Source organism: Liolophura sinensis, chromosome 8 (genome assembly GCF_032854445.1).
Source record: "Liolophura sinensis isolate JHLJ2023 chromosome 8, CUHK_Ljap_v2, whole genome shotgun sequence".
Classification (NCBI taxonomy): Eukaryota; Metazoa; Mollusca; class Polyplacophora; order Chitonida; family Chitonidae; genus Liolophura; species Liolophura sinensis.
The window spans coordinates 29,088,915-29,114,376 of record NC_088302.1 but is presented as its reverse complement, the minus strand read 5'-3'; the positions used below and the strand labels follow the sequence as shown (position 1 = coordinate 29,114,376).

Here is a 25,462-nt window from a genome sequence, read left to right as displayed (position 1 = left end):
TTGCAAACATGGGAAAAGGTTGAATTACAGTAATGGTAACTCTGCCAAGAATGACAGTACACGTAGTTATTGAGGCGCTCATTGTGTTGGAGACAGCATTCGATTTACCTAGTCGGGTAAAGGTATTTCGCATATGTAAGAAATAAATTGAGGAAATGTTTTATCCTGTTTCTGCCACTTATTACATCATAATTTCATGCAAAAATTTCATTACACAAAAATTGTTACAGATAATCATGTTCCCAATTCCTGTTTTTTACACCAAAGGGCAGTTTTTGCGTATATTTTAAATTTGTAATGTACTGCTCAAGTCTGAACTGAAATGATGTGAAATGTATGTTATACGAATTCATTGTGATAGAAAGCATTTCAGCAGTGGTGTCTAATGTAATGTATATGCTCACGTTAACATTTTCATTCTGTTTTCAACCCAAGAAATGTGTGGTTACGTTGTATACCTATACAATATTACGACTGGTCTACATTTGTGCTATTTTTTGAAGATCTGTACACACGTGTATAATTTTATACATAAAGAAAACAATCTTTGAAAGAAATAAAAACAAGGCATAAGTAACATTTAAAGAGTTTTATTATGAATGATCTATGCCGTATATTATTGGCTTTGTAAACTAAAAGAGAACACATATTATAACATGCAGTAGACATAGACATCACAGTGAGCCCGCCACCAGTCTATAGCGGCCATGCCCAATCTTTGTTCTGGAGTCAAGTTTCACACGCCTCCAAACGGATATTAGCGGAGACCATGACCTATGTATGAATTGATGACAACAAAAGTAAAATTCTTTTGTTTTTCAGGGTTTTGATATCTCTATTTATAACTGTAATGCTTGGAGCTTACTTTACAATCCAAAACATGCACAGATTCTAAACATTTGCCGTACAACAACTCATAGATGTAGTATGATTACAAAAGTGCTAGAAACAAAAGAAAAAAAAAACAAATGGTTTGGCTTCAAGACGCAATATAATGCGAAGGAGGGAGACAACTCAAGCAAGACACCCATATACAAATTCACTAACACTGCGAAAACGTCACGGGTAACAAACATGTAAAAGTAACAAGGTGTACAAAAATATTACCATAGTAAAATTCAGCAACCAGATGGACATACCCAACTTAAATTGGATTAAGCTTAAAAAAACAATGACAACAAGGAGGTAATAGACCAAGGTATTAGAGCATGTGTTCAAAGTAAACCCTATAAACAATTATTACGAAGCATAAGTATATATATTACAAGCTAGCAGTGGTATCCTGCAGGATACACTTGGCATAATAATGCAAATTACCAGTATATCAAAAGTATTATCAGTCTGTATACAGCAGAAGAGAAGTCGAAAACTTGACTCAAAATCTGAGAACATTTTTGCTGTAAGATAACTGTCAAAATATCACGTACACAGTAAAAAAAAAAAAACAAACGGAGAGTATGTTGTTCACAAGCGTTAAATCAGATCCAATTGTAATGATAATGCTTTAAACCATTTCCGAAGCCACATTCGTTGACTTAATTCACTGGGCACTGTGAAACAAAAGGTCGTTATTAACTTAACGGCGCACTGACCTTACCAGTAAATGATTTCAGCCAAACACATGTAAGGTTTATTTGTAAGTGCCGATCACATTATTAAAGTATAGTGTATAGATATAAAGACATATAAAAATATGCAGTGCACGCAAGTGTGCAATGTGACAGACAACAAGGCAGTTACCATGACAACCTTAAACACAGAAAAAGGATGGAAATATATATATTTGTACATATACAGCACAAAGCAAGAGTTCTTCCAGGGCAATAACAATATCAATATATATCCATGAACACTTAATACCGCTACGTGCTCGCTACGACTAGGATACGCTACACCACATCAGGGCCGCTGCTACACGTATGAGATGCTAAAATATGTTATGCTAAGTTACTAACGGAGTAAGCTCACCTCAATTATGTTTTTCTGTCTTTGTTAATATAAACATTAAAAGTAAATATCAAACCAAAAGATATCGACATTTGCCATCAGTCCTTAAGAAAACAAGAAATCGGTAGTGAAGACATTCCTATGGTACAGATTTTTAAGAGAATTTTTCACACAATTTATCAATGACATGTATCAATGCTCTCCTCAAGAAAAACTCTCTTTTCTTTTTTGATGGTCCTTTCTTAAAATCAACCTTTCTTAAATTTGACCCTGTTTTTCAAGGATCTTTGGAATGCCAAATTCTTTCATGTTGAAGGGGTATTTTTGGAGTTTTGAAACTTTTTCTTACTGTAGACATAGTACTTGTTCTATACATCCTGAACTTTCATATATTTTATATAATTCTGAGGCCACATCAGTTTAAATTGTTGTTGTAGGGGGCAGAATAAATCTTTTTATCAATGTTGTGGACTATACCAGGATCAAAAAGTCTTGAAAAGCTGTAAATTCATAAAAAGTTCAAAACTGGACAAAATAAAAAGGTGAACTGTTAAGTGTTGGTTCGCCTGTAAAACACAAATCTAAACTGATGTTGCCTTAGTATATTGCTAATTGTTTTGCAAGTCTCTACCTTGCAGACATTTTACCGCATTTCATATATTTTTAACAATATAAACTGGCAAGCCGAAATATCTTTTGAGGCAAGAAGTGGTGAAAATGGGAACAAAAAAAAATAACTAAAACATGATCCTTGCAAGGCAAGATATAACAGCTGGGTATTTCTGTGGGGGACAATTTGTTCCAGAAAATGCTGCTTTTAAATCTTATGACTACATCTTTAAAACACAATGAAATGCGAATTGCCACAGCTTGATGCTGTCTTTAAGAGGAGCATCTTCAGCTGGGAAAGTTTGATTAAAACTTCTGATGTATGGCCTTTTGTCCAGTCTTTGATGATATGTCTACCGTGGTGTTAAAATCCTTCTTGCTCGTGAGTAGCTCCCCTTGTCTGGACAAAATGTTTGGTGAATGAGGTGAAGACGTCAGTCTACATGATGGAACAGGATTCCCGCTCTAACTGCTGATTCTGGCAGGGAGACAAAATAATGTGCAGTGTTTAGTACACCAAAAACGCATGTATCTTTACATCAAACATTAGTGAATATATGTTAAAATGCAGGAATAAAGAAAAAAATGCATAGAAATTACCAACAAATATTATACAATTATTGCATGTTTTAGAGTGGAACATCGTGATTTGTTGGCCAGAGAGAGGTGATGTACAACGAACGCACAGCTGTTGCTGCAAATCATGATGTTCCACTCTGAAACATGTAATAACTGTTTTATTGTACTGGATAACCCATCACTAAAGACTTTATTTGCGTTTCCATACGTGAACTGGTTAGGGACTGTCAACACAGCGACTCTCAAAGCAGATGGCAGATGTGACATAATACAACACAAAGGGGAGACAACCTAAGACACGACCAAAAATAAATGTGATGTAGCAAGTCACATTTGTTTTGTTAATGATGTCGCAGTGTGCAAAATCCAGAAATGCTGAACCCCACGTCATGTAATATAATCTAATGGGGCAACGATAAGTTTACGTGAGTGTAATAAATGTACTTATTTGATTTACCTACCAGCAAGAGCTCTACTCTAATGTGGGATATCATATGTTGACAGCCCAACACCAATCCTCTGAGCCAGGGAAGACCCAATCTATCATTTTACAATGTTTCTTGGCATTACACATCATTTCTTGAGTCACATCACTCCAATGTGTTTGCATGAGCGCAGCCTGGTAATGGCTTGATTGACCATAGTGCTGCCTCACTGCATCATTATGTCAAATCATTGCAGAATGACTGCAGTGAGGACAGGCTGGCATCTCAGCCATGTACACCACAACCTTAGTCAAGCTCAGCCATGTACACCACAAGCTGAGTCAAGCTGTATCAAGACTATACAATCTCGGTGCTCTGTAAGCTAAGCACACAGTGTAAGGTAGAGGCTGAGTGTTGTGAAGGGACAATGCACCATATCAGGTGTTTTGACATTATGTTTCATTTATCTGATGGGAGCTTCAATCTGTACTGCAACGACTGAAGATTATTTTGCAGCAACCAGCATTATGGTTTGAGCAAACCGAACTCTGGAAACCCAAGACCAAATCCACAAGTTGCTGGAAGACCTTCCCTCAAAATGACCAAGAGGAAGACAGGAGGAGCGGGGCTTCACTCAGGATCCTTGTTCATTGTACTGCACTAGCATACTAACCACTAAGCCATGTAGGTAGGTCAACATGTACCAAAGAGACTGCTAACGTAGACAGCTATGTTATTTAAATTGCATTTCCCAGATAAGCAGATGAAGTAGACAAAGGTTGGATGACCTACCCCATCGAGTTCTCTCCCCCCGTAAGATGTCCTGTAGGAGCTCACTGACGACAACATGCTCTTGCTCAGCTCGCGCGAGGCCATCTCCTGCAAATATCCCATCATTTATCAATATACAAACACTTGTACCTTAACACTGCATAATTTATTTTTCACTTTCAGAAGTGGAGAATCCTGATCAACTGTTACACTTTCAAAAAACAAACACATTGCCATCATGGACATAAACCAATGTTTAAGGCCTAAATGGTTGTAAAACTTATCTCTAACATTAGTGTCGTACACTATAACTTACTAAATATTTTATTAGCCCAGTGACATTAAATGAAGCACAGGCAGTCATGTAGCTGGCAAAGCCAGTGTTAAATTGTATGACTAGAAGAATGATTGTAACATCTTGAACAGACTAGCACAGATCAGCATTCTGTTTTAAGCTAAAATTTGAGAACTGAGAAGACCAATGTGTGACATGTTGACTTACATCTCCATCATTGTTGAGGAGTATTGTTTTCATGTCATCAGCGATGAACCACTTCTGACCCTTCATGACCAGGTCACTAGGAGGGCTGTGTGTCTGACCACTGTTAGAACTCCACACCTTCAAGAAAAGCCGCTCTGATAATCAACCATTTCTACAAATCTACACAGCATTCAAGTGTTTCTGGATGCATGCTCAAAAAGCTTAGCTTATACTGCAAAATGAAAACAACACACTCAAACCTTAATACATTAAATGAAGGTTAAGTGCAAATGAATTATTGCATTGGTTTCACTGACATTTCCCGGCCCAGATAGCACAGTTGGTAGAGCGTTCGCTTTGGGACTGGTAGATCCAGGATCAATCCTTTACCAAGTCACACCTAAGACTTTAAAAGAGGAAGTTGTAACTTCCTTGCTTGGCGTTCAACATGACGGGAATAGTGCAATGACTGGTTGACCCGTATCAGTATAATGGCTTGGGCAGGGCAGCTTACTTGCCTTCGGTAAGTCGTCTCAGTGAAGCAGCACTAGATAAAAGAGCGGTGGAAATCCGTCCTGCTACAAGGAGGCACATTACACGTACATGCACCCTAAGGATTCCTTCGTCGTCATAAGACTGAAAAATTGTTGAGTACGAAGTTAAACCCCAAGCACTCACTCACTCACTCATTGCCATTTTTCTATATCTTGTAAAGAATACTGCTCTGTTTGGAACTGACCAACAGTAGTTTTGAGTGAGTGAGTGCTTGGGATTTAACCTCGTACTTAACAATTTTTCAGTCATATGATGATGAAGGAGTCCTTAGTGCACGTTGCTGCAGGACGGATTTCCACCGCTCTTTTATCTAGTGCTGCTTTACTGAGACGACTTATTAAAGGCAAGTAAGCCGCCTCATCTGCCCCATTATACTGATACAGGCCAACCAGTCATTCACTTCCCCTTAACGCTGAATGCCAAACGAGGAAGCTACAACTTCCTCTTTTTCAGTCTTAGGTGTGACTCGACCCATGATTGACCCTGGATCTCCCATCCCCGAAGTGGATGCTCTACCAGCTGATCTAACGGGGCCCGGCCGAGTAGTTTTGAATACAGTGACATATTTATCATGCGCCAAAGGCGTACAATAAATTCTAGTCGTAACCAGAAACATCTTTAATACAAATGGCATGGAAAGAATAATTGGCCAGAGTTGCATGGGAATGACTCATTAGATACATTACCATTGATCAAAAGGAGGCAAAAGACCCATAAGGCTTAGGTAACATGCATCGCCACTTACAGGGCACATGAAGTGTTTGATCATATTTCCTAATATACACTTTAGATGTCTGATCACATCAAAGTACAAAAGAGGTTCTCTGTCTTGGACTTTAAACTACAGTTTTCTTACAGTTTAGAGTGTGTTCATCAATGAGATCATTTCTGAAAATTTTCAACCGCTCACAGAAAATATAAATAGAGGGGTTTTAAAAAAAATATAAAATTCGCCTAACAATTAATTTTTTTCCCTTTGGCATAAATATCTTCATTTGACTTTAAAAAACAAAAACTACTTTCGTGCATTTTCATGTATCCTTTAAGTGGAGTGTTACTCATCTTGCTGTAGGAGTTTAACACAGGGATTACCCTCGAGATGCATAGCTTCAAAGTTACTCACAGTGACGTAGGTACCGGCCTTGATGCCACTGCTGCGGTGGAATTTGTATGTGGTCTCCTGCTCACCGGCCACGTGGCGAATCTGCCACCCTCCCAGCGAGATGTCCTACACACAGGTAAACAACATCTCTTAGATAACGCCCAAAACAATACATACATGAACTGTCCTCATTTGCCAATCAAATACATTTTACATTCAACTATAAAGGAAGGTATCTCTGTATGTATGAGGTTGCACAAGTGTATCACTGCATGCTGCTAATAACACAGGGATTACACACAAGTAAACAACATCTCTTAGATAACGCCCAAAACAATAAATACATGAACTGTCCTCACCTGCCAATCAAATACATTTTACATCCAACTACATGTATAAAGAAATGTATCTCTGTATGTATGAGGTTGCACAAGTGTACCACTGCATGCTGCTAATAGCACAGGGAATACACACAGGTAAACAACATCTCTTAGATAACACCCAAAACAATAAATACATGAACTGTCCTCACTTGCCAACCAAATACATTTTACATCCAACTATAAAGGAAGGTATCTCTGTATGTATGAGGTTGCACAAGTGTACCACTGCATGCTGCTAATAACACAGGGATTACACACAGGTAAACAACATCTCTTAGATAACGCCCAAAACAATAAATACATGAACTGTCCTCACTTGCCAATCAAATACATTTTACATCCAACTGTAAAGGAAGGTATCTCTGTATGTATGAGGTTGCACAAGTGTACCACTGCATGCTGCTAATAACACAGGGATTACACACAAGTAAACAACATCTCTTAGATAACGCCCAAAGCAATAAATACATGAACTGTCCTCACTTGCCAATCAAATACATTTTACATCCAACTGTAAAGGAAGGTATCTCTGTATGTATGAGGTTGCACAAGTGTACCACTGCATGCTGCTTTTAAGTCATGTGTATGTAATATTGCTCAGGAAATACTTTTTCAGTACGATGTGAAAACCAACTTTATGCTATACCTTGTCAGAGTTGTTGTAGAGTTTGATATACTGCCCCTCTACATCCGTTTCGTTGACCTCGACAGCACCCTTCGCACTGGACGTTGCTGCAAAGCCTCTGTTAGAAGTGGACTGACTGATTTCTTCCTCAACGACAGGCCTCTTTCTCTTCACTCCTCGTACCACGGAGCGGGACGGAGTTCTGTGGGGTGTAGACTCCGCAGACGAAGACAGATTTAATCTGGAAAACCACAAATAGTACCTGAGTCATAGAATCTGTGAACGCTCGTTTTACGTATAAACATTTTATTGACACAACCTTTTATTAAGTATTACTATAATACACAACTGCTGAGTATGAATATGATAGAGACACCTATGTTCAAAAGTCACATATTGTCTACAGATATTGCTTATATCTATTTTTGAGAGTTGTGTCATGTACTCATGAATATTTGATTTATACAATTGCAATCCGTTTTAATTGTGAAGGAAACTAGAGTGCCCGGTTTACGGCACAGGCCTTTTGCACATTACTGACCAAGTTTTTGCCTTGTGACATACAGATATACATGCCATATTTGTACGTCTACAAATTTCTTGCCCAAGGCTGGGTTTGAACCCATACCTCATGTTTCCATAGCAACTGAATGGCCACAACGTGTGCAGATGTAATACTTCCATGTGCGGTCAACATACCTGGCCTCCTCGCCTTCCAGCAACTTCCTGTAGGCAGCAATCTCCATGTCCAGTTTGATCTTAATGTCCAGCAGTTCGGCGTACTCTTGTGACTGGTCATCCAGAAGCCTTCGCAGCCTCATCAGTTCGTCCTCTCGTACCCTGATCGCCATAGCGTGCTCCTCTTGTTCTCGCAGAAGCTGACTCTCTAGGTCCTGAATACGACTCTCGTACTCGGCATTCTGCCAGGATAATACAACATGAAGATGTCAAAGGGGGCAAAGAATGATTGAATGATTTAAATGCCAGGTTTATAATACACCAGACATAATGTGGTCTATTAAATACGAAAAAACAAGGTTTTAAGAAAACTATTTCTACAGAGAAGAAAAAACTGAACTCCAGTTTGAACAGAAGATAGTCAAAGATGTCAGAAAATGAATTAAAAAAAATACACACAAAACAGTAGAAAAAAAAGTTTGTAAGACAGCTGCAAAATGTTTGAGAAAACAAAACATCAGTTAATTTGATTGGTCATAAATGTAATATCTGATGTTATACTGATAATAATTTCATATGCCATCCGCTCATGTGAACACTAAACACTTACCTGGGCTCGGAGTTTTGTGACTTCTGACAGAAGCTCATCCAAACGTCTCTTTGTGGTGCGCAACTCTTCGCGGGCATAACTTGCTGAGTCACTGTTACGCCTGGCCTGTCCTTCCAAATCCATAATCTTAAAATGGTCAGAAAATAAATAAACTGGTGAGGAAAAATTCAACTTTAGTCAGATTTGCTTAAAAACCTGTTTTATACACAGGTGAATATGAAGATTCACAGTGAGTTTTACAATGGAGACAACAATTTTCTAAAGGAAATCATCCTTCTGAATTTATTTCCTCAGGACACCTTCACTGTGCGTTCGAATCCTATCAAGTGAATCTAAATGCCACTTAAACAAATACACCGTCTTTAAGCAGCATTCACCTGGTGTGAAAATGACGTACAACCTTATGCAGTTCAATAAAATCAAAACTGTTAAGTTGAAAGGTGCAAATCACATCAAACGAAATCTGTCCTGTTTTCAAACAATGAATCATAGGTGCATAAATTCCCACCTTGTAAATTATGATTTACTAATTCATACTGAACTAGAGACGCTCCTAACCATTGAAAACCAAGATCTGTACTCCATGGGTGATGCATCCACGTCTAACCTGCCAGAACCAAAACACAAGATTAACCAGAGCTTTGGCACACAACTAGTGTGCTTTCACTGACCTTAGCTTCATACATGGTCATGTATTCCTCTCTGAGCAGCGCGATTTGCTCCTCATGATGTGCCCTCATTTCGCGCAGGGCATCGGCCAATCTGGCATCGTAGTCCTGCTGTATTCGGCCATCCACTTCCTCCACGGTGGTGCTGATTCTTGTTCGGGTCTCATTCAGTTCCTGTGGTAAAAAATGTCACAGTTAAACCCGCAAACTAAACCATTCAAAACAGATGGACAGTTCCCCTTATTGATTCCGAACAAAACTGAAACCATATTCTCCAACAATCAAATTTTACAACATATGCAAATTTTCTGAAAAATGCCTTTAAACCTGAAACCTCAAAACACTAAAAATAATATATTACTGATGACAAACTTTTTCAATTGTTGCTAGTGATGTACTGATGTAGCTTCCAAAATCATTTTCAAACTATCTAACACTCAACCCCAAAATTTAATTTTAAGAGCAAATAAAGGGTCAGTACATGGTTCTTAGTTGCTTTTTTCTGGCTGGATATTCTAAGACGCTTTTTAAGATCAACACTCTCAGAATTAGTACAACCGAGTCAAGGGTCAAAGTTCAGGATAATATTTGAATTTCACTGAAATAACAGTATCCTATTTTGTCTTCCTTGTGACGCCGTCAGTCAGGGTTATTTTTCATTGTATTAAATTATGAGCATCCCAGAATTACATCCATATATGCCTTCGTGTAATTAACAGAACTGACGTCAAACAGTGTAATAATGCGAGCTCATCTGCGATGGCTGGACCACAGGGGACTGACCTGTTCATGAATCTGAGACTTGAATGCCAGTTCCTCCTTCATACTCTGTAGTCGGTTCTCCACATCCACGCGCGTCAGCGTCTCAGCCTCTAGTTGCTTCTTTGTGTCCGCTAACTGACGCTCAAGGCGAGCCACATCCGCACGTAGAGACTGCAGGACAAGCAACAGAGAATAATGACTACTTTGTGGTACCACAAACAAATAACTAGGTAGTAATTATGTTAAGTATAAACTAAAGCAATAATGGATGGATTGAAAGTAACAATCAAAACTATGATATGTTCCGTTTATCTATATGGAGAAAATCAAGCAGGGCAAAACAGTAATAGCTGTGGCAGGACTCAAGATAGAGACATCAGCTGTCAGAACTTTAACTGTTAAGCTGTTTGGCACACTGAAATAATATCAACTTCAGCCAAAACACACTAAAATAATGTAAACACATATCCTCTGAAAGGTGATTGACCCACATGTCCCAGAATATTTTTCAACGCCTGGAAACCTCTACATTCATGAGAATTTGGTTTCAAACAATTAGAATGCAACGAAATTCTACCCCCCCACACCCCCCCCCACCCAGTGTTACTGTTCAACATTTACCACCCACTCATCATTACATCTACCACCCACCCTTTGATACATCTTCTGTCCACCCTGAGTTACATCTAGCAACTACGCAATGTTACAGCTAGTGCCCGCCCAATGCTACATCCACCACCAACCTAGTTTTATATCTACCGACCATCCATTATTATATCTATCCCATCCAGTGTTACATTTATCCCATCCAGTGTTACATTTATCCCATCCATTGTTACATTTATCCCATCCAGTGTTACATCCATCCCATCCAGTGTTACATCCATCCCATCCATTGTTACATCTATCCCATCCAGTGTTACATCCATCCCATCCATTGTTACATCTATCCCATCCACTGTTACATCTATCCCATCCATTATTACATCTATCCCATCCACTGTTACATCTATCCCATCCATTGTTACATCTATCCCATCCACTGTTACATCTATCCCATCCACTGTTACATCTATCCCATCCATTGTTACATCTATCACATCCATTGTTACATCTATCACAGCCACCTTTCTACTCACATTGTTTTCTTTCTCCAGGGGTTTGACCTTCTTCTCAGCCTCAGCCAGCCGTAACTGCACATCAGCCAGCTCCGCCTCCAGCCCCGCAATCTTCTTCTCGGCATCCTTCAGTGCCCGCTCTTTCCGACCGAATCTAGAATGAGAGACCAAATTGATCACAACAATCACCACAAAAATAGTTACACAAAGTTAGAAATCAATACATAAACATTTTGCCGTGACTCTTCCAAGATTAAGAACTCCGTCTAACCTACATGTAAAAAAAAGTACTGAAATTTCAATTAATATGCACTGCCACATCTTAGCCAACCGCTGATAATGTGACTATTACTTTGAATAAAACAAAACTTAAAAAACAAAAACTGTGCAGCTTATAGTTATTTCATGTTCTAGAAAATTGAATTTCCCTTCACATAGTTACAACAAGTACATTTTAATAGTGCAATACAATTGTAAACAAGTACATGTATTCCTAAATAACAGAACATGTAGAGTAGTTTTCAATGTATCAAGCTCAGAGTTGACCCCGCTTTTGCCTGACAAGGATGTTAATTCCAAGTCCAGCTTAATGCTGTAGTCATGGCATACTGATCACTGTGCAGCTCCACTATGACTCCCACGCCTGAACTCAGTTATCCCCCCTTAGCCTCATCAGGAACATGTCACCCTTTAACACAAGATAATTCCAGAAACTTCCAGGGCACAAATAGTAACACGGAGAACTATGGAGCTCTTCTATCTCACATTTCCGCAGGAGTTTTCTATAGTAACGCTTAACAGCTGGTCATATTTACATTCTCTGTACAACACCAGGAAGTTCAGACAAACAGACGTGTTACAGTATAAAGAGAACCCATAACATGAACTTGTTCACTTGAACGAGGTACAGGAATATTGCAAAAACTATCACTCTGGAAAAAAGTTTTGAAAATACTCACTGACTTGTTGTAATGAATAATCACAAATTTGTCAAATACATGGTAAAAAACATCATAATCCTTAACTGTTTCATAATGAAGGCTAATGCATGCTTTAATTTTCATATTTAAACTTCCATGAAACTTTAGACCGGCACCGATAGCACAGTTGGTAGAATGTCCGCTTTGGGAGATGACAGATCCAGGGTCAATCCTGGGTCGAGTAACACCTAAGACTTAAGAACACCTACATGTATGACTGAAAAATTGTTAAGTACGATGTTAAACCCCAAGCACTCACTCACTCACTCACTCACTCACTCCATGAAACTTTTGAGGTGTTTGCACAGTGCATCAGTATACTAATTTGTACAGGAAGTAGTTTTCAATCTATGGAAAATAAAAATAAAAGTCCTACCAAGGATGACGTAATGATATATAAGTGGTATGTGCCATTGTACATTTGTAGAGGTTCAAGGACATGAAGGTGAAATATTCCCACAGTTTTGGGTCAGGACAAGTAAAGAAGTAAACCCAACACCTTTGCAAATCCGTAAAATGCACTGGGTACCAGACTCAATGTATCCAACCAACATAAAGCTCAAAGTAAACTACATGTATATTATTTTCCTTTCAATTAGGCTATAATGAGATATGAGTAATCTACCGTTACAATGAGGTGCACATGTACCAGAATGAGGTTCTTTCTTAACAGATGTAACACACGAGGTTAACATGAGGTACATTCCACAGTGTACCATATAGACAACGCCACAGCTACTGACCTACATTCGAGTGCGTATATGTAAAGGTCTCATTATGTGATGGCGGGAAAACAGGGATACTGTAATACTAGAGCAGGACAGCTCTTTAGGCCTACCACCCACACTTTACTGAGTAAGGCAGTGCTGTAAAACTGTTAGTAACTGTTCACCTGACAAATTTTAGTTTAACACATTTTGTGGCAGTTATGTGAGGCACATTTTTCCCCGTAATTATCACACACGTTTACTATAGTAATAGGTTTAGTTTACAATACTGTTATCTAACTACTTCAGCTGTACACTTTTCTACCAGTACTAATGCTTTATTGAGTAAAGAGTACCAAAAAAAAAGGATTCCAGAGCCCGAGCTGAGAAGTGCAAACATGCCAGATTACTTTGCGCTCTGGACAACTTGAGAATCATACTTTTGCAAGAGTATGCTCTTGACCCCTGATCATAAATTTTGACAGGCATTAACACACTTCTCCTTGTAGCATTAAATTTCTTGACGATGACTTCAAAACATTTCAAGCCCGTCTTATATTCTGATCAAAAATGCATGCGAACTTCTCAACAGTGCACTTGACTTTAACTACATGTATTTCAAAGAATGCAATCATCAATAAACAGACATTTTTATAGACATAAAAAGAGATTAACAGGGCAAATGCAGTTTTATTTCCATGCACAAAAAAAAGCATGGTGTAGGTTGCGTCTATACATGTAAGAGTAACCATGCTTATTTGTTTTCTTTTTAATGCCAGATAACTGAGAAATAGAGGCTGTCTAAAGGTTTAAAATAACTTAAAATATGTACATAAATATAGGCATTACTCATTTTTACTCAGGTATGTTTGTAAACTTAGACCGACCAATGCCAAAAATGGGGCCCTACTAGCAGTTTTTATTATTTTTTTTACAACAAAAGGAATTTTTTTTTTTAATTTAATCTAAATGTGTCTTTTTTGGCACCCAGAATAAAAAGCAACAATGCCATACTGATTAACCCTATTTTTGCAAGGGTTTTATCACCAACAAAGGATTTTTACAGATGGCCTTATACTTGAATCTGACATCAATTCTGCACAGAACCACTATTACTGCATTCATCACTGGGGAGAGGAGGGCCTCTAGAGCCTCACACCAGATAACAGTAAACAAAGGCTTCATGAAAGACTTCATATTCTCTGGTGGGCAGGCATGTTTAGGTGTGGGCTAGAGAATACATGTCACATGTGTGACCTCCCATATCTACAACTGACTGACTATTTTACTACAGCCACATCTGACCCTTCACACAAAGCTTTTGTCAGCTCGACTACTCCTGCAATGTGCACTGGTCTACATCTCCTGGTAACTATTTAAGCCCCATCAGTGGAAGACTCAAAGTAAGGTCTCGCACACAGAACATCTTCTGCCAACTCAAAACTGTCATAAACTGAAGGTACAGTGTAGATCCAAACCCATTCATACTCAAACTCGTTCAGCACAAGTTTCACATATTCAATCATGAATGTGGTATGACATTTAGTTTACCATTTCACAATACAATCTATTAAATCACAAAGTTTTGTTTTGTATTTAACTTATGTATTAAACAGAAAACAGACCTGATTTGGTGTGCATTTTATTCATGTAGACACACTTTCTTTTATTATATTCACCACATGCCTTAATTGTCAGACTGCAAGTCAGTATGAAAGTAATTAACAACATGTGCTATAAATATCACTCTATAAAAAATTATGTAAGATTATGCACATACAACCATGAAAAATGAAAATTCAATTCAACTTTGCTAACACCACTAATACTAAATGTGCTTAGCAATGTAACATGATAGTCAAGAATAGAGACATTTTGCTGGGGCTGTTGACATTAAGGGCACGGTCAGCTCGTGTGCAGTGGTGCGGAACCGGCACAATAAAATAATGAATTCAAACTCAAATCTCGGAACCGGCACAATAAAATAATGAATTCAAACTCAAATCTCGGTTATGCTTCAATTGACACATGATGGGGGAAATTAGCATTTTTCACTAGCTCTGGTTTCATGGCCTCCAGGGAAGATTGTCACTGTGATTGAAATAGGCTCTTGTTAATATTAAAGCGGGTAAGGTGATGGAAGAGACGCTAAAACTGGTTTACTACATGTAGTCAGTGACCAAAAAGTACTTGTTTTCAGTGCGGAAACTGTATACCAGTTCATAACAGCTGAGCAAAGACAAGACTCCCTCCCACGCCTCCACATGAAGCCCTCATCACCATGGTTACAAGGAGGGGGAGGGGGGCTTGGGAGGGGTTGCCATGGCATCAATGTAGACTGAAATTAGACCACACCCTCTAAAACTACACATCATAATTATAACTGCTGACAGTTTGCCAGTCCCCATTGTCCATCATCGCCCAAAGTTTGGAGTACGGGATTTAGCTAGCAGCTCATTCAACATAACAAATAGGTGATAAGCCAGATGATTGACACTTCAAATCAATTTCAATAACTGTGCACTTGCTAGACTGTCCTGTATGGCACCAAACATGTCAACCATGACAATGAGGTGACACACAAAGACTAAGGGGAAGACCTGACGGTACCTAAGCACATAGCATGCAGGAAAACTAGCATTATTACGTGTAAAACATATAATCTTTGGCAATTTTTCTTGTTTCTCTGAAATGTAATGCTGGATAACTTGGAAACAAATTTCTCCATGACAGCCATTGTGATCTCCTTCACCCATGTACCTTGAACGCAGCCATGTCTCAGGTAGACACCACACATATTGATCACCTGCAGCAACATGCTTTAATGACTTCCCTCTTGTCCAGGTACCATACGTCCAGTCGTTTCCATAGAAACAGCTCCATCCCTCTATTCACAGCACACTGACCACAGTCTGCCTGCACGTTACTGGTGTGTATATAGCAGTAATTCATTAACAAAAAGCATTGGTACATGCAGGAGCTGAACAGAGAAGTTTCATGTGAGAAGTTTCCATGTGAGAAGTTTCCATGTGAGAAGCTTCAATGTGAGAAGCTTCAATGTGAGAAGTTTCCATGTGAGAAGTTTCCATTTCATTAATGACAAGTTCAGAAAAGGAACAATCAACAAGTAATGACCATATATATTCAGTATGTGTTTACAAGTAGAGGTGCACTGGACTGCAGTAGAGACTGAAGCAGTATGTGTATGATGATTTTATGTGTATACATGTAACTGTGCTAGAATTAATTTTCATTTTAATGTGCAGTTTTATAAAAGTTCAAGATGGTGCTGTTATAAAATTGTCTATGTGACCACTGTTTTGAAACCGAAAATGTCATCAGATGATTTTATATGTCAACATGTAACCGTGCTAGAATGCGACTGAAAGACATATAACCACTGGATTGCACTAGTCTAGATTTATTTATTTGATTGATGTCTTAAACACCACTCAAGGATATTTCACTAATACGATAGTGGCCAGCATTATGGTGTCAGGGAACTGGGCAGAGCCCGGAGGAAACCCACAACCATCCACCTGTTGCTGGCAGACCCACTGGTCTAGATAATGTATCAGGATGACAACACGTGTATGTGTTGTTTTTCAATGGGCACATGCACGATGCATTATGAACAGTATGCATTGTGACTGTGCTAAGATGTGACAGTCACAACACAATCGTTGCTCTGACATTTAGCAGAAGTGCATACTGACATGTGAAGTGGTTGTATACCACAGTACATGTGCATGCAAGTCAATTTTGCCATAGACTACAGGGCCAACAGAACAAAAATAGCCCTCATTAATTCTCAATTTGAGCTGGAATGATCATACCATATCTCTATGCCACCAAAAACCTACACATAATTACATTGCTAAATAGGTCAGTCTTGATGACCGGGAAAATTCTCATTCACAACTACTCCTCAGTGACGTTGTCAAGGATACTGTCACCATGGTTACACACATGTTGCCGTGCAGAGAGAGATCAGAATGACTCACACAGGGCAGAAAAAAATAGCCCCAGTGTCCATGTGTACTGGGTGCCACGCCAGCTGGGTGAGATGCAACACAAAGTTTCACTGTACTGTTTCAAAGCCCATTTCAATCAAACCATATGAAATGAAACTGAGCTTGCAATGTTTTTGCCAGGCATGAAGATTCTGATACCTCCAAAGCACTCCAATAATCCATTACATGACAAGAACATGCAGGTATTTATCTAAATAATTGCAGCCATCATATTCGTGTGAATGTATAAGGTCACTAATTTTTTTCCATTTTTTTTTTTAAAACTTCTGTATTCATATATATTCCAATAAATAGTCTGTTTTCTGCCAAATGTCACAGACTTCAGTGTATATAAATGTGCTACGCATTATTGGACTGTTGTATTTCATCAGTGCTATATATATATATACACACATATGTATCTGTTGGGATTATTTCCAGCAATCAGGAGTGGCAGTCTAACCCCGAGGTCTTTGCAGTGTAGGCTTGCTGTCTAACCCCGAGGTCTCTGCAGTGTAGGCTTGTTTGAACTTCAAAACACTTATCAGCTGGCTTAGTGCCACTGAACATAAACAAGGTTGTAAGCAATATGTACACCTTACAGCAACCAGTAGCAGACAGTAGCCTTTGAAGTGCTAAAGTTGCTTTCTGCAACTAATAAAACTAATAAAATGTCAAACTAACACTTTCTTCTTAGTATTTTCTCCATTGTTTTTGCTGTACAGGTTACTGTGAATTGCAATAAGATGTGGAATGTAGAGTTTCAGTGAAAGTTATATTTCATGTAGTAAACCTGGCACCACTTGATTGGCCTAAGTCATAGGCCATCAACAGAAAATTTTCAACCAGTTCTCTTGTACTGCAAGTCAGAGAGACATGTTTTTGAAATCACAAAGTTTAAGCAGTAGCTATAACATTGCAATATAAAAATTGTATTCAATACTCAGGCTTACATGTCAAGTCAATTCCTTTTAAATTTATGTACAAATGCATAGTTTAATGGCAAGAACATGTAAAATAAAATGCATTATATGTGCCAATGACTGAGGGGAAAAAATGCTATAAATTATACATCAGTGTTTGTCTGAAATAACTATTATAACAAGCTTACAGATCATTAATGGTGTTTCTAAGCAGCCACCATTCTCCACTTCATGGACAACCTGAAGACTGATGGAATAGCTTGCTTGCCTTCCCTACACATACTGCTGTACACATATGGTGTTAATTGAAGGGCTTATTTAACTCAGTTTGCCAGCTGTGAGCCTGCTTTTTGGTGACTACATGTACATGAATATAGCCTGGACTGGAGGGGCAGAATGAGATTGCCCTGGCAGTAGAGAGGCATTAGGCAAGAGTGTGGGCTCTAGGGTGAAGCGGGGAGGGGCAGGTCATTCAGGGGTGACCACCTACCAGCAGAATGGATGAAAACACATCCTACTCCCATACCAGTCTCAGTTAATGTCCAGGCAGTAAAAGAGGAGATTAGAACAACATCACCCTTTCAATTTAATCAGATTAAACAATTAACAGGACAATTAACCCCTTGGCATACATGTACAAAGTTTCTTTGGAGAAGGCACTTTAATGGCAGGCAATAAATCCAGTCTGAATCAGCTTGGGTGTCACAGCAACCTTGATGCTTTGATTGACACTTCTTCTTAGGCTGCATAGGTACATGTAGCTAAATGATCAAGGGCTGTGCAATGAAAATACAAGATGCCAGCTATTGCTTAGTGGTGGGGGAATCAGCTGATGGGCAGGGGTGGATGAGGGGGTGATGTGGGTAAGGGGATGGGAGTGGATAAGAGGTGGGGGTAAACCAGACACACAAAGGCTGCTGTATCCCAGATGGTATCTGCATTTTCCTACCATTCCCAGATGACAGGGTTAAGCCCATGCAGTCTCACTCTCTGTGGCCCACTCACAGTAATTACAAATCAGCATGATAACACCCTATGAAATAATGGCCCATGGGTGTCTCAAGTGAATAAACAGTAGACCCCCCCCCAAACCGTAATGCGATCCATGATCAAAACATCCAATTATTCCCACTGTAGAGGAAATGAAGTCACTTACTCATTTCACAAAATTAGACCTACATTAATTATTAATGAGATGCCAAAACAAAATAAGTAAATGTATGGCAAAGCACAAAATTTATTAAACTAGTAGACTGGTCCCCTGCACTAGCACTTAATATATGTTAATTTATGTGTAAATTAATTTTAAATTTCAATGCACATTTTTATAAAAATTCATGATGGTACTAGCCCCAAAATGTTTATGTGTATGACTGTTGTATTGAAAGAGGATGTGCTATGAGAGACTTTACATAAGTTAAGAACTTGTTCCAGCGACTGAACCTGTCTCAAATCAGGTGAGAGGGCAGACCAACATATCAACGAGGCAAAGTGTTTGAATTGTCCTTCATACTCGTGCTTTGTGTACCAAGTGCTGGGTCAGTCAACAGTCCTGTCCTCAGGTGTGACAAGTCAGGCCTGCAAGTGACCTGTCCAGTCCAGCACTATACAATGTAACAGCTCTACTACCTCTGACATACCCTCACTAATCCATTACCTGTAAAAGGTATGGTCAGCTATAGACAGACCGTAGACAGGTGTTGTCCACCAGCTTTGTTCAGTTTACACCTGGGTGTGGGACAATTGGGTTGCAACCCAGGTAGCAGATGATTGGCAGGACACTGCTGCTTGAAGGATATGAGCAGATGCTGTGACTGAATACATTTAGCTGGATGGCCTGCCTGACATTTAAGAGTAGCTTCACAACTAGTAAAGTAAAAACACTCCTACCATAGACTCTGCTACTCGCAAACTTTTTTTTTTTAGTTTTGGATGAAATGTTGTAAACAATCTGATCTTTCAGGTAATCTTTGATGAAATAAAGACTCCAGAAGGGGTCATTTATTTTTTTTTTTTTGTCACATGCCCTCTCCTTGGATTTCAACAATAAATGTAAATGTGGTGAACAGATAAAAGATACAATAATCAAGCAATATACCGTTAACGAAGACCTAACGAGTCTAACACTATGTGGTAATTTTCTGCATCACAATCTGTAAAAATATTATTCAAGCACATGGTAATCGGGGTCTAGCACCTATCCCTAAACACTATATGCTCAATCTCCATGAGAAGGCAAAAGTGAGGGCCAAAGAGTGTTATCAAGCCTACTTTATTAACCCAACCATGAAGGGTTTAAATTCGGAGTTGTGATTACCTGTAGAGTCAGAGTTGGGGAGGTCACCAGTAGGCCAAACTGTATACACATCTGTGCAGTTAAAACACTCGGTATTGATGGAGTACCAAAATGACCTTAATCCCAGACTGTCTCATTAACATCTGACCTCTCCTCTCACTACACAGCCCCTACTAACACCTGTTGGGGACCTTCTTGTAACATCCGGCCAAAATTCTTAGGCCTTGAAAACTACTTGGCTCCTATGTCTAGTCAAGCGTAGAATCTAGGCAGCTGGTATACTAGAACATTCATACAGGCATGTTTGTGCTTCACAGCCCTTTTCTCTTCGCATCAACGCATAAAACTGGGGTATGCTGTTGAAATTTGTGATGTTCCACACTGTGTCAACACAAGATGAATATGATGCATGAAATCATCTTATTAATTCTCGTCCTAAGAATGCATTTATTGATCAATTTTGTCCAACTTGTATCAGTATTTTGTAAAAACATCCCTGTGAACTAAATACATCAATACAATGTTTGAGAAATCATAAAATATAAAGTATGACAAAATGTGACAGTGTTAAGAAAAAATATTATTATTATTTAATGGACCTTTGACTTGCCAAATCTAAAATTTCACAATTCACATGCACCATATAAATTGTTATGTTTTGCAACATCTGTTTTACAGCTAAGTCTGGACACTCTGCTCAGAGTAAGTCAACGTCTCATCACTCTTGCAATGCACGTGCAGGCATAATTATGTACTCAACATGTGCACCAAGGGTTAGAAAAACATGGTGTACATGAAAAGTTATGAATGTACCAAAAACAAGGGACAAATTATGAGTACCTTAAAAAAAATGTTCCTTTAAAAAGAGACATACATTTGGTAACAAGTACCTTAAAAAAAAAGGGCAGAGCACGAATTTTCTCCTGCAGCAACACAAGACTTGTTTAATACATAAGAGTATTGGTATTCTGTGTTTTAGAAACAACGCATTGCAAAACAACACAAATAGCAGTGTATGCTTAAGTGGCAAGCTTTTCAAGTTGTTTGGGAGCAAATATGTGAAAGACACTGACGCTGTAAAGCTCTACGAAGGGTGCCACATAATGCTCCACAAATGTTCACCTCAGTGACGCAGTGAATGAATTGCTTTTACGACACTCACAGCCAGTAAAAACTGCTGAATTGACACTACCACCATGTGCACCAAAGGCGTGGGAGGAGACTTTTTCTAGGTCAGCAGAGCTCAGCATACAGGTAACAGAAAGTGTTGGCGTCACTATGATCTATGATATACTGATGTCCACCTATTGCTGACTGTAGGTGACAAAACTGCAAGGACAGAGATGGGTCACCAGAGGTCAACGACTTTCATTGATCAGCATCCAATTACAGTATCAGACCACAAGCTGTGGTATCTCAATATAAATGCTATCTCTGAGTGCATATATATATATAGTAACAGTACATTTCACACAAAATGTAGGGCTGTACATTTCACACAAAGTGTAGTACACTACATTTCACACAAAGTGTAGTACACTACATTTCACACAGAATGTAGTACAGTACATTTCACACAAAGTTACAGCAGGAGAGTGAGTAAATGCTTGGGGTTTAACATGGTACTGCTACAGCAGGTGGACAGAATTGTTATGCATGACTGTCTATCTGCATGACAAAGACACTTTTATATGCTTCACACATTGTCAGTGTACGGAGAACTCAACACTACAGTATGTGATGTGTAGAAATGACTAAGGCGTGGAGCATCTGCCTACACACATCCTGAGTGGCTGACCCAGCTGTAGGTGAATGAGCCTCAAACTGCACGCACCAGGACCAGTGGGACAAAAATAATCTCATTCGATCATCCCTGACCTCAGCAGTATACTGATACACAACAATGACAGTTTGATGTTCTAACAACCCTCAACTCAGACCTAGTTAAACAAAATCATAAAGCAATAACTCATCTTGATCCACATATTTCCTAAAACATTCATCACCTGAGGCAAATAAAAAAACAAAAATGCACGCCTCCTGTCACTAATCATGGAGGAAGAAAGGATGTTCTGGTTTTAATTTGACTGGAGTTAGATAGATGAGGATTGGTGGTGTAAAGAAGACAGTACATTTCAATTTTTAAAAAAATGCAGTCAACTAAATTCAATTTCACAAAGTTTGTCTTGCTGTTCAGGAAAAATTTAAAATATCTCACAGGAATGTTCAATTTTAGACTTTTTATATAAGTTCTATAAATTTTTCATCACTCGATAACTGCTATATGTACATCTAACCACAGCAAATATTTTAAAGAATATAAGAATAAACACACCCAAAACATATTTTATCTTTATTACAAGCTTTCTAGCAAGAAATTCCCAAATGACTTTACATTCTGCACAGCTGGTGCCATATTTTTAAATCTGGTAACTGTGACTGAACTGTGACGTCTAATTACATAGCTATAAAACATGTCATGGTGCTTCATCATATATACAACTTAATATTTTATATACTTAATCACTTATAAGCCAATCCATCAAATTAAATATGAACTGGTGAGATGAGACAGAACGTTAACCCAACTCACAATGAAATATCTGCCCACTGAAAATTTACACAAGCTATCCCCAGCACCATACAGGCCAAAATGATATAAACTGAAACAATGCTGACACCTATAAACTCTTTAAAGAAAAAAATAACTTGTATCTCTGAACTTAAGGAGTGCAAACAATTGCAACGGAAGACAGGAAAGACAATATAACGGACAACATTATTTATTACTTACTTGGTGAGCCATTCGTTAGCCTCCTCTTTGTATTTACTGGCCTCTAACTGGAGCCTAGCCTTGTCTTTCGCGGTCTCGTCGAGTAATTTGCGTGCGTCAGACAACTCTGTTTCGTACAGACTTTTGATGCTTGTCACTTCCCGGGTCACCGTCTCCTCCGACTGTTTCACCTGGACCATAAGCCGACTGTTTTCCGATTCCAGGAAGCGCACTTTGTCGATGTAGTTAGCCAACCGATCGTTCAGATGGGACAGCTCTTCCTTCTCTTGGGTACGGCTTATCCGAGCCGGTGACGGCGCCCGGGCCCGACCCGGCGACGCTGCCCCACGAGCCGGCGTGCCCGCATCCGACGACGAACCATGTTGGGTCGTCTTTGTTGTTACCGTCGTCCTCTTCACTGATCTGGACGCCATTCTAAGCCTCGTCGGATCGCTGTAGATATCTGATTCCCGCTTAAAACTCACAGACGTTCGGTTAAAACAACCCACTGATAACTCTCTCTCCAACAAGATGGCCGATAAAGCGTGGGTACCCGCCTTCGATCACGTGACCGGAACCGCTACCTTAGTCTGCTGAGAGTCGGCCGGCATGTTGCGAAACTCAACTGTGACATAATGTGAACAAAAGAACCAGATTTGATTTGACATCTAGCGTTAAGAACAGACAATACACAAAGGACAGCAATGTGACATGACTAGAAATAAACAAATCGGTTTATGGAACGCCAAGTCCGATTTGTTTACAATACGCGTTGTAAGGGAGAGAACTTTGCAACTTCGTTAACACTGGCGATGTGATTAAATGTCTATATTGTAGAGTTACCGTTCTTGAAATATACTGATTTTTTGCCTATGCATTCTTACAATTCACAGCTTTGAGTGAGTGAGTGAGTGCTTGGGGTTTAACGCCGTGCTTCACAGCTTTGAGCATCGGGGTTCCTTATGAGGACTAGGAGGTAATAAATAACATGGAATTAAATGGCAAAATGCTAATTTTTGTCCATTTCTGAAGTTTAATGTACTACAGGGCAATGAAACTATCATGTTAGGCACATTCTGATTACTTTTCCAGGAACAAATTCTTACCTAAAAGTTATATTTTTCATTTTTCCTGTTAAAACCTTGTTCAAGCCCTGTCTCAGAACAAGGGTCAGATTTGGTTTGTTTTCACCTCCAGTATTCTAGTCACGTGACTAAAGAGTGTAATGATGATTGGCTCAGAGCACCTAGCTAAGACATCACTTCAAAACCATGAATTGATATCAGAATTGTAGAACTATGCTAATGTCGACATATTTTAGATGAGGTATTTTTATTCTTCTTTTCTAAAAGTCATGGAAATGTGTACAAGACAAGGGATTAACATGAGTCTATGTTCAGGCATCTGTCACCACAGGGGTCGACAGCTCTCTGTCATAACCCGGTGATGTGTTTTTAGTTAATGGCGATTCCTGACACTTAAACACCGTTGATAGTTCTCAACCGCTAACCACCCCGACCCCCACCCCTATCCCCCACAGGCCACCCTGCACTTCAGTACCGGTTGTATGACCTGTTTGTTGACAGGATACTCTGATGAGAATTGAATGGTGAATGGAATTAGCGATATGTATATACAGGCCTACTATATGAGCCCTGCATGTGTCACCCTGTCACAAAGAAATACTGACATGTCCGAAATGTAACTAACCACAGGTGATATAGATGTCTAACCTTGACCAATGCCGTCATATGAGTGTGTATCGACTCGTGTGTGACCATGCAGGTGTAAAAAGATCTATTTATATGTAAACTTCCACGATGTGATTATTGGATATCAAATGTGTATAAATTACAAATTTAGCTGACATATTGTCCACTGCACAAAAATTAAATTATTAACATACCATTTCATTGTGCACATGTAATCAGGAAAAGGAAGGCGTTCATATATATATTTGTATATTATATTAACCGTCCATATTATATGTTAATTATTGTATGGATTAAAAAGTTGATTAGATCTATTTCATAATTTATAAAATGCATGTAGCATAAAGTTACATGTATATCACTTGGACCACATCAGAAACATCTTCAATACACATTTTCACGGCCGTATTTCAGCAATCACCTACATTTACACAATAAAAATATGCCCAAACTTGTGCGACCAGCATGGATACAACTGGCGTATAGTTTTCTATGTAATAAGCTAAACTTCATTCAAACATGAATTATTCAAGGTAGTTGTTCACTATATAGTCTTTTACTTGACCACATTTCTGACTGAGCTATAATTATTATATGAATGACTCCTGGGATATACAGTATTGTATATCAGGCTACCATCGTTCCCGCACCTGGATAGCCCAGCTTCACACTGTTTTTAACTGACCATTACCTGGTTCAGCTTTTATACTGTAGCCATTAAGTTTCTGTCAGTTCATTATTTATT

General features: G+C 38.9%; 1 protein-coding gene across 1 annotated transcript; it reads right to left on the bottom strand.

Annotated features, from left to right (window-relative positions):
• Positions 1-574: 574 nt before the first annotated feature.
• Positions 575-23,517, bottom strand: LOC135472125 (lamin Dm0-like). The gene is made up of 11 exons (XM_064751483.1): positions 23,027-23,517; positions 11,335-11,467; positions 10,217-10,366; positions 9,437-9,607; positions 8,766-8,891; positions 8,177-8,397; positions 7,499-7,718; positions 6,491-6,595; positions 4,834-4,950; positions 4,353-4,439; positions 575-3,034 (listed from the first exon to the last, which is right to left on the bottom strand). Exons 1-11 carry the CDS (start codon positions 23,437-23,439, stop codon positions 2,996-2,998), a joined length of 1,782 nt encoding a protein of 593 aa, XP_064607553.1. The 5' UTR covers positions 23,440-23,517; the 3' UTR covers positions 575-2,995.
• Positions 23,518-25,462: the final 1,945 nt, after the last annotated feature.